Source organism: Tinamus guttatus, unplaced genomic scaffold (genome assembly GCF_059628265.1).
Source record: "Tinamus guttatus ecotype Peru unplaced genomic scaffold, ASM5962826v1 Tinamus_guttatus_pri_ptg001087l, whole genome shotgun sequence".
Taxonomy (NCBI): Eukaryota; Metazoa; Chordata; class Aves; order Tinamiformes; family Tinamidae; genus Tinamus; species Tinamus guttatus.
In genome coordinates, this window is record NW_028289621.1 from 1,289,888 (window position 1) to 1,300,395 (window position 10,508).

General features: G+C 45.2%; 1 protein-coding gene across 2 annotated transcripts in view; it reads right to left on the minus strand.

Moving 5' to 3' along the window:
• Nucleotides 1-10,109, minus strand: part of HTR2C (5-hydroxytryptamine receptor 2C) — a 29,584-nt gene extending 19,475 nt beyond the window's left edge. For both annotated transcript variants that reach the window (XM_088538555.1, XM_088538554.1), the window contains exon 1: nt 9,516-10,109. In XM_088538555.1, coding sequence (XP_088394681.1) covers nt 9,516-9,900 — 385 coding nt within the window. In that variant the 5' untranslated portion in view covers nt 9,901-10,109. The remainder of the gene's footprint in view (nt 1-9,515) is intronic.
• Nucleotides 10,110-10,508: the final 399 nt, after the last annotated feature.

Genomic DNA, 10,508 nt, shown 5'->3' on the forward strand with positions numbered 1-10,508 from the left:
ATATCAATTCAACAGGCAGATGTGAGAGAAAGTAGAAGAAAAAAAACATGAATTAATTATAAGTTAACTGACCCAATCCTGAAATGTTCATATTTGAAGGTAGTATATAAGGTTAGTGTATTTGATTTATGTGTCTGCACTTTTTGGAGACTTCACCTTTCCTCTTTAATCCTTTCCATCATTTGTTCACGTATGTGTTCGCTTGCATAACGGCAGCGATTTTACCTCGCTTTTGATCTCAAAAGCTGGGTTGGCCCATGACAGGTTACAGGATCCTCTCCAAAAGCTCCAGGAATCTGCTCCTCAGGGCCTTGGCCTGTTGCCACCACACAGGAGGGCCCATTAGGCAAGCAAAGACGATACCCTGGTATCAGTCACATAGAGAACCTCAGGAATAGCTTACGAGGAAAAGAAACTGTGCTCATTTTCGCAGAATTCTCCCCCATGCACCATGTCTTAATAGAAATAAATATAAGAGGCTGTGCACCAATATACTGAGGAGTTCTATACAGAACAAGGATGAGTTTTCCAATTGCATGCTGCTCAGTCAAGGCAGAGCACAGAAATGCAGCTGACCACCCTTGGAGTCCTTCTCCTTTTCCCCTTAAGTTCTCCAATCTCTGCAGCTGCAGACAGCACAGGAAAAGGAGCCATATGCTAATCCTTACAACAGGCTGCAAGTAGAGCTGTTCCTGGAAATTATAACCACCCCTTGGCAAGCGCTGGGAGTTCCTGCTGCTATGCAGTTCCTTGCCCCAGTTTCCTTCTGCTGGGGCAAGTGAGAAGCGATAGCAAGTGCTCAGCATGAGCTAATGCACCCCGGGTGTTGAGTACATAAAGAGTGTTGCTAGAATCGGCTTCAAACAGCTTCCAGGAGGGGAAGTGAGAGCTTTTTTATGGGCAACAGAAAAGAGAAATAAAAGTAATACCTGAGATGGGGTGTTTGGGATGGGCCACTGCAACGCGCTCCTGGCACAGTTCAGGCTGGGCTGGTGTGGTCATCTCCGCGTTTCCAAACCCACGCTCGATGCTTCCAAACGGAGAATATGATACTTCTCACATCCCTAAACTGGCTTAATGTTTCAATAAAGTCTGTGAGAAGTTCCTAGGTTTTTCTCTCCAGCGTTCCACGGAATTTACTATGTATTTTTTTTTCCATTTTAATCACAAGCCTCATAAAAACAAATGGAGGCAAATGTCAGCCTGCAAGCAGAGCCCTCCCTCCCTTGAGGGCGAGATGTTGTGGAGAAGTTGAACGCTTCAACAGGGGCTCTCCCCCTATAACCAACATCCTGTCACCCTCGGTCCCTGATCCAGGTCACCTTGGTCCTTCTGATCAGAGGAGGCTAAAGGAGCCTCCAAGAAAGGCAGCAACCATCTTCCTTTTACTTGTAATTTCAGTGATCTGCTTGGTATCTTTATAAAGCAGCAAACTTATTTCTGGAGCAGTTCATCATAGGTCTTTCAGCTTATATAAAACAATTTTGTTTTTGTTATGGTTTTACAACAATCTCTGGTCTGCTGCAGCACGTGTAAGTTCTTATTTCTTTTCAACTGAAGTCATAAAAGTTAATCACAAGGAAGCAACGCACTTATGGAGCTAGTACCAGAGCTAACAGGCTACTGTCATAAAAAGTAAACAAAAAATCATGCATTTTAAAGTACATTTCGTTTCACTGGTCTGGAAGCAAATTGGGCATGAGAATAGCACACTGCCAGCATTAAAACTGCTGCTGTATTTAAACTGCAGTCGGTGCTCATGTAACCAGAGCAGTAACTACACACACTCTACTAACCTCAGCCTTTAACCCCTTCCACAACAGCCACAGCACACCTTGCACATGGAACTGCTGCACAGAGGTGTAAATGCACCTGATTTAACAAGGCTGAGGCTCTTGGAACCCTCTGCATCTCCCAACTTTTTTTTTTTTTATTATTTTTGCAAAAGGATGAAATTAAGAATATAATTGCAGCTAATCATTATTTGCATTAAACAGCAGCACTTAATGTGTACTACTCAAAAATCACCCTGATGAATCACCCCTGAGCACACGAGATTTCTTTTGGATGGGCAATTCGCAACCACGCTGGGTGGGCAAGATTTGCCTGCTCAGTTCTATGTCTAAAATATGAAAACTAGCTCCCTGCTTAGGTGCAGCATTGCTCCTGCAGGTAAATTACTGAACTAAAAGGCAATACATTCAGCTGCTGTAAGTAGAAGTTCCTCCACTGAAATCATCTAGCATATTTTTCTTTTTTCTCCAGCTGTCAGGAATGGGAAGAACGAAGAAGGAAGGGCACCCCTGGTCCTGTGTGCAGCATTTGGAGAGGGAACTTCCCTGCTGAGATGGCTGGTGGACCTTTCTGGGTTGGAATTCCTTTTTTCCATGGCTAGTTCTTGCATAGGACCACTGTGTATTTTCTAGCAAGACCACGGTGTAGATGGATTTGGAGCTGGAAGGGATATATAAAACATGGATTATTCTCCAGCGTTTTCTGCTTACAGTGACATATGGACAAGATTCCTCCTGTCAATGGGAGCGAACACGGGGAGGCTAATAAAAAACCACCACTGCCTACACGGAGGAAGGAACCAGTGTCGAGTGATGGATAGTGAGCGCCGAGCAAAGAAATAACAAGAAAAGAGGCAGGTGGTAAAAATTAACTAGCGACAGTTCTGCATCTGTATCTGATGGCAGAAATCGGCCTCCTGAGCCCCATAAACTCGAGCTTTGTCACAAAGAGTCACTGCAGGAGTGGGGACAAAGCAGCACGGGGACGCAACGTGCCATCCCAATGCCCTCCGATGGCAGGTGGCACTCAACCATGGGGCAAGTCCTTGTTGCTCCCACACGTTGTCCTGGCCCAAAACGGGGCAGGCAGTTTGGGAAACGACTTCAGGCTATGGCTCCTCCGTTCACCGCAGAGAAACCGGCTGCACGCAGGGAATCTCAAGCAACGCCCAAGGGATAGATGAGAAACCAGGGCCCTCCTGCAGGATGTTGAGCTTCTCAGCATTATACAGGGTGGGAAATTCATTTTCATTTGGCAGCGGAAAGCATAAGTATGAGAACCTCCAAACATTTTTGCAAGAATGGAGCTATGTTAAAAAAAATTAAAAAAAAATAAAAAAATTAAAAAAAAAAAAAAAAAACACAATGATTTTGAAGACAGAAGTTCCACTTTGCAGCTTGAAGCATAGTTTGGTACACTCCAGAGCTTAGGTTACTATCTAAATTCTTAATTTTTGCACAACAGAACATTGTCAAGTGGGCGGAACGGGGACTCAAACTCCCACGTACAGCAAGAACACTTGAGCAGCAGTGACAGGAACCCAGGCCCCCTTCCAGCTTCCCCGGAGAAGAGCTGTAGAAACGAAGATCCTCCTGCACCGCGTTGCAGTTTTGGCTACATGCCATCTTTTAGCAAAAATAATAATAATAATAATAAAAAGTGGGGTGTAGGATCTCTGAGGACACAATTTGGAGCAACATTTGGGGCACGCTTCTAGCAAGTCACGCCAGCTCTCCGTGTATTCCTGCCTCTCATCCTTGCTGCCTCCGTCGTGCTGCTTCCCTCCATGGATGTGCCAGCCTGCTCAGGGAGGGATGGATGTGTCCCAGGGGAGACGGAGCTTCCACGCAGCAGATTTACTGTGGGTCCCACCGAATTATTTAGGAGGCATTTACAATACAAGCCAAGGTTTTAGTGAATCTGAATTTTTATGGGGCTGGTTTCTATTATATTAAAAGTGACAGGTTTTCTAAATCTGTCCCTGAAGCCACAGCCAACGCAGGAAAAACAGCTCCGTTACTGATAGAGGACATTACTGCCTGCCCAAAGAAGTGATGGCAGGTCAAACACTGGACATTTGGCTATAATTTTATCTGCTAAAAGAAAGATCCTGGAGGATGACGTTGCCTTGGAGCGATGCAAAACTGCGTCCCAGGGAGCTAAATGCCCTCCTTGCTGTGCCCAGCTTTGGGCTGGGATGCCCTGCAGAGGTCCAGCCCAGCTCAAAGCGATGCTTCAGCTTCACTTAAACCACATTCTCCTAACGAGGAGGCAGCAGAGCCTTTCCAGCCTTGCTTCCCTGTAAATGCACCACGTGCAAGCAGGGAACCCCAAACCAGCACCTCGTCTCAAAAAGAGAGACCTGGAGCAGCGCAGGCCAAGTTGGACAAGAAAAATAATCCAATTTCTTCCCTTCCGAGACCAAAATCCCAGCTTTGCTGCTACACCTTCTTGCCATGGCACTGCAGTTATTCTACCCAAAACAAAACCAGGTTTAAGACCCTTCTCCCTCTACCAAGCAGTATCCTAAGCGCGTTTTCTCACTTACTTGTGTCCATGTGAGGTCAGTCCCATTTATTCGTGGTCCATCCAATATTGTCCTTGCTCTTGGGACTGCCGAATGCTTTGTGGGGGAAAATAACAACAGCAAAACACCCCAGTCTGAGCCATGGGCTTTTTGATTTTCTATGTCCACCATCAGGCTACAACGTATCTTGTATTTGCTTTTCTTGAAGTGAAACAAGAAATGACATCCAGGCAGATAGAAAGAAGAAAGCATCCGTGGAAATGTTATACACAGTATTTATGCCCCTGGGGAGTACTGCCCTAGAGTCCCTGATGAGAATGTCCTGAGGATGGGGTTGCTTCTTAGATGACCGAGTGGAAAGTCAGAAAAAAAATTTAGATTAAAAAATGTCCAATCGAATGGATACAGCCTGTACTGGAGCCAGTCGGCAAATATCACATTTGATTTCTCATCTCTCATAACAAAGGAATGCAGAAAAACTTTGAGGAGATTTTCAGACAAGACATCAATAAAAGACATGTCAAAATAATAAGAAAGAATAACAAAAGATGGGAATAAGTTAAATCCCTGTGACAATTTATAAAAACAATTCTGCATTAATGAAAGCAGCAGGAAGATGAACATGAAGTACCGTCGAGCACTATGGTCTTATTTCAAAGTGCTTTTCACTACCCAAATGACAACACTTGCTGCAACAACCACGATTCTAGCCTTTGTCGTGCTAAATCTCATATTGGAAATATAACCAAAAATATTAATAAAAAAACATAAAAAGGGGAAAAAATGGTATAAACAATCTCAGATGAGATCAGAAATAAAGAAAAAAACTGACGCAGATGGAGCAGCTTTCAGGATAGCAAATGGAAAGTGGAAAATCCAGCAAAGGAATATTTGGCTGCCTCAAAATATTTTGCAATCGAGGTCCAGTGTTCAGCAGGATACAGTGAGTACCCAGGAGGCTAGATAGATCCTTTTTATTTTAACTTTAATCATAATTAAATTTTGGGCAGCAAAACAGAAGCTGACAGTAGCGCAGGGCACCCTGTGCTCAGTTTCCTTCCCAACAGCCATGGGAATGCGGTAGCTTCATCCTGTCGATCACATTAGCTAAAGAGGCATTTTTTAATAGGATACTAAAATGCCCAAAAACAGTTTAATATGTATTTTAATTATCCAGAAAAACGATAGAACAATCAGGTAGCACATTTTCAGATTTCACAGACTTAATTAATTTAATTAATTTGGAATTTTCTGTTCAACAGCTTTACAAGGCACGGGTTCTCTCACCCCTCCAGCCCGAAACCCTCGCAGGGAGATACTCCTACAATGAAAACCTTGCAAAAACTGCAGTGACCCCACGGCCTGATTCTGTCCTGCTCAGCTCATCTCAGCAAAAGGACATGAACCTCCCTGTAACGTTCAGTTGTACAAAATACACTGAAAAAAAAAATATGATGAGTCTGTTGGAGATGAGGAAGCGGGAATCATTTTTAACTCCTAACATAGCAGGTGGTACAAGGAGCCCTGGCGTTTCCATTCGCCCTTTCTTTAGGTCAGGAATAAATGGCCCCTCCGTGGAAACAGGTTCAATATTTAAAACTGACAGAAATGAAAAATAGCTTTTAAAAATAATGCAACTGCCACGTGGAGCCTGGTGCAGCTAAGATGTAGCTAAGGCCACAGTAAGGAGGAATTTCAAAGCGATCATCCACTCCTCGTGCCTGGATGTCACATCCAGGTCCAATCCTGGATATCCCATGCAGAAGAGTGAGGCAAAACCTTGAGGCAGGTGGACAGCAAGGGCCGTAACGTGTGTGATGCACAAGGGCACGAGCCAAACCCTGGGAAATATCACGTGGAACGGAAAAGTCCCCCTTGAAAAAGCCTCTCTGTAGCCTGGGGACCCTGACACGGGGAAACCCATCGCGCTGCTCTGGCCATGGTCAGAGACAGGACATTAGACACAAGGATCTTTGCTCTGGCACTTCCCACGATCCAGCCTCGTTCTCCAGGGTCTCCCATGTAAGTCCATAGTTTATCATATTCGCACTGCTTCCATTCCCCTTTTTTAAATCCTCATTGCAGTTCCTCGAAGGCTCCAGCTCTCTGCAACTGCAAGGCTTGTTCCATTCCGTGGTTTTAAATACTTCCCATGCTCCCTTTATTAATCTTCTCGGTGCCACTTCCCAAGGCAGCAGCGCATCCCAGCAGCTCCCGGCGCTCCCTTCGGAGCCGCTCCCGGCTCGGGGTGCCGGCGGCTGCTCGGAGACCCGGGCAGTTCTGCGGTCCCTGGGGAAGTGAGACCCAGCAGGAGCTCTGAAAAATCAGCTCCTTTCACGTGCACCTTAACTGCTTCGGAAATGCAGTTTTCCCAAAGCAGGGATGCATATTATATTTTTAATATATAATAAATACATAAATATCTATTTATACTTAAAATATTTATGTGCCCTGAGGCACATAAATGAGAGTCTTACACATCCAAGACATATAGACATGTATATCTGCATGGATGTGGGGCCAGGGACAGGCTTTAAGCACAAGTCGTGCCCATGAAATAAAGGGCTATTGACAGTTGGATACATTGCACCAGCCAAGTAAGACCCTGATAAAAAGAAAGCCCCAGTGGTTTGCAAGAAGTGGGAGGACGTTAATTAACCCGAGTGGATTAGCACAATTAATGTACCTACAGCTAATTGCACTGAGCAAGGTGCTAAAGGAAAGGCTGCTATAAGAAATATTCCTTTACTTATAAATTAATCCGTCTCTCTGGTCGACACAGGTACAGAACAAGCAAGTGCAAAGTTGTCTCTATATGCTCCCCCTATCTATATATATATACGTATATACACACACATATATATATATATATAAAGTGCCTGTAACCCCGTTCAAAGCTCCAGTGCAGGCAAAGCAGCTGCTGCCCTCTCAGCTCACACCAGTATTTTTTCTTTGGGATTAAAACCAGTGTTCATTTCTCACTTACTCTCCCTCATACATGTTTATTAATTAGCAAAGTCATTTGTTTAATTTTTTTTAGATGTTACATGCCACGGAAAACATTCTCAGCTGTCAAATGCAACTCATCTATTAGCCCAAGTCATTTAAGAAAGACTCATTTATAAATATGTCAGAGCACTGACTAATTGGTGAAAAATCCAGCATGATGCATCCTGCCATCACTTCCTTTGTAACAGGGTTCTGGTACTAACTGACAACTTGATTTTTCCTTCTTTTAATTTAAAAGGGAAAAAAAAAAGTTGTCTTTGTGGAGGATGTCTATTCAATTTGCTGGTTATGCTTGAAGTGAAATGTTCTTCATCTACATCATTAGACGAAAATTAAGGAAATGAATCTTCTCTGCAAGCTGGAATTTATCATTGGACCAGAAAGCGTTGATGTGGAAACTGAGAAGTAACTTAATCACACGCATATTTACTATTTTATATAAGTATTGTTTAGGTTCCTTCTGATTGCCTGCATGAGGAATGCTCTGTGGCACACGCAGCACATGCCGGTTGTCGTTATATAGAATGACCATAATTCCCAGGTTAAACTATAGAGAATAGAAAGAAATGACTGAAATTTCACAGTCGCGTCTCCAAGCACCAGCTCCCTCCCCGTCACAGCCGGGATCCCTATTTGCCTGTGGTGGCATTTGGCAGAAGGGTCAATATTCAGCCCGCATTTCCCTCCCCAGCACCACAGGGACCAGCATCGCACTGAGGAAACGGCTCCCCAGCTATTCCCATTCCTCCCAGTCTTTCCATCATTTTTCCACGCGTGTTCCCAAATAAAAACTTTTGCCAAAGATCTATTTAAAAGCAGTCTGCCTGCAGAGGAGCGTTTGGGTCGCTAACACTGGGGCTGCAGCAGAGGAAGAAATAATTGCAATTCCTCTTCAGATCAATGATATTTACTTGCCTCTTAAATATGCAGCACGCTTTACACCTTTACACGACCTTAAGTGATCATTTTGTAGGCACAAGAGAAAATCCATTTCCATTAGTTTCAAAAGATTCAGAAAAGATGTATGAAGGAACATCACTTCCATAAATTCACCTTTTTAACCCAGAATTTATGCAAGCGCAGGTCAATCAAATCATTCAGGATTTATACGCTCCCTTCCGAGCTCCCGAGAAACAGAGTGAAATGCTAAAAATAAAATACACGTGTTGTAATATGCAGAATATTTAGAGATGAAACTATACTGACAACTCGAAATAAAACACTTCATGCATAGGATCTCGACAGCTACTCGTTTATCTAAATCACATATTGATTTAGCTCACTGTAGGCAGCTTATATAAGCTCTGGAATTATGCACGCTTCATCAGTGAATTTAAGAAATGAATCTCTGTCTGAGTTAATCTTTTAGGCAAGTGAAGAAGTCACATAAACACCCCTACTTTTTACCTTCTAAGACAGAAAACCGATTCCTAACCCAATCTGTAGGTAAACAGCATTGTTTGCCCCCCAAGAATTACCGATATGAAAATGCTTTTCAAAGAGGAGCTGGAAAACGGGCCTGATAGGACTTGTGTCCACAGTGTCACATGCAGAGACCTGGTGGAGGGGACACAGATGCCAGACCAAAGATGCTGGGTCCAAGCACCAAGCTGAGAAACCAGAGACAAGGAGGAGGGATGTGTGTGATGGGTCCTCACCAGGGGCTGCAGGAACTCGTCACCGCGAGTGACACATCCTGCACATCCCACACGGATGGGTGACAGCCAGCGGGACAGGGCCGCGGTGAGGGACACTCACCCCGAACACGTGAAGCCCCAAGGGCTGGGAAATGGGCGCATCCCTCTTGGTTTTGAGATAGGGAAACTGAGGCACGGAAAAGTGACATGACCTAAAGGCATGAGGTGAGTCCAGGCAATAAGAACCACCAAGATTGAGCATGCAGCCTACCAGCACAACCTCCTTTCTTGACTAAGCTAATACCAATGGGAGTTTAAGGGCTGATCCAGCCTTGGAAAGGGGGCCACTTGCAACCACACTGCTCAACTTCTCCCTCAGCTCCTCCAACCCAGCTCATTTGGGGGCCGTTCAACCAAGCTAACTCCCCACTGTGGGTTCTCAGGGTGGTCTCAGTACTAAGCCCATCACCAGACCTGTCTGCAGGTTATTCACGGCATGGAGAGGAGCTCCCGGGGTGCACAGCACGATAAGGAGAGAAGCCACTTACCGTACAGGACTGCAATGAGGGACACGGGCATGACCAGGATACCCACCAGCATGTCTGCCACCGCCAAAGACATCAGGAAGAAGTTTGTGGCGTTCTGCAACTTCTTCTCCAAGGACACGGCCATAATTACCAGTATGTTGCCCCCGATGGTGAGCAGGATGATAACCAGGATCAGGAGGGCTGGCCAGTTCTTCTCCCTCACCGACATGCGAGAGACGTCCCCCTTGTCAGAGGTGTTAAGAGGATCAGACGTCGGCCAACTCTGATTCAGAGTCAAGTTGCTGCTTAAGGACCAAGCCATGAGACCACCATGCAAGCCAAAATCCAGCGTAACGGACACCGTCGTTAGGCTGACCAATATTCCAGTGCTGCTTAGAGCGCTCATGGTCCGGGACCACGTCTCCCGTCTCTTAACTGCGCCTCAGCGATGACCCCTTTTTCAAAGGGCAGGTCCAAGGCAGATGCCCAATTTCACAAAACCAGAGCCAGAAAATCTTTGGGCCTCCCATCGTGGACCAAACCGTCCCAAGGTTAGCGCAGAGCTCGCCTAGTTCCCGCTCGGGCCGTGGAAGGTGAGCGCTGAGCAGCAACGTTGAGAAGGACACGCTGCAACCGCCGGCAGGTTTCCAGCTCCAACATCCTGAAAAGAAAAGGAAAAGTGTATTTTTCACTGCAATCCCAGCACACCCCAAATGCTCTTCATCCCCTTCAAGCAGCCTCCGTAGTCTCCCTCTTCCTGCTGCTTAGGACTTTCTCCCGACTGCGAGGGATTTATCTTATGGACACAGACGATGTCTACAACGGGGAGGGAGAAGAAGAGAATCACATCAGTGTGCTCCGGCTGGCTAAAAGCTGATTATCCCTAATTAAATGTTTTGTGCAACCTGCAAAAGCAAGTCTGAAGAGCTAAATACGTCTCAATTGATAGCCACTTCACAGATACTCCGGCTCTGTGTAAAATAGTAACTGCACGAAATTCCAGTCAATGCAGCT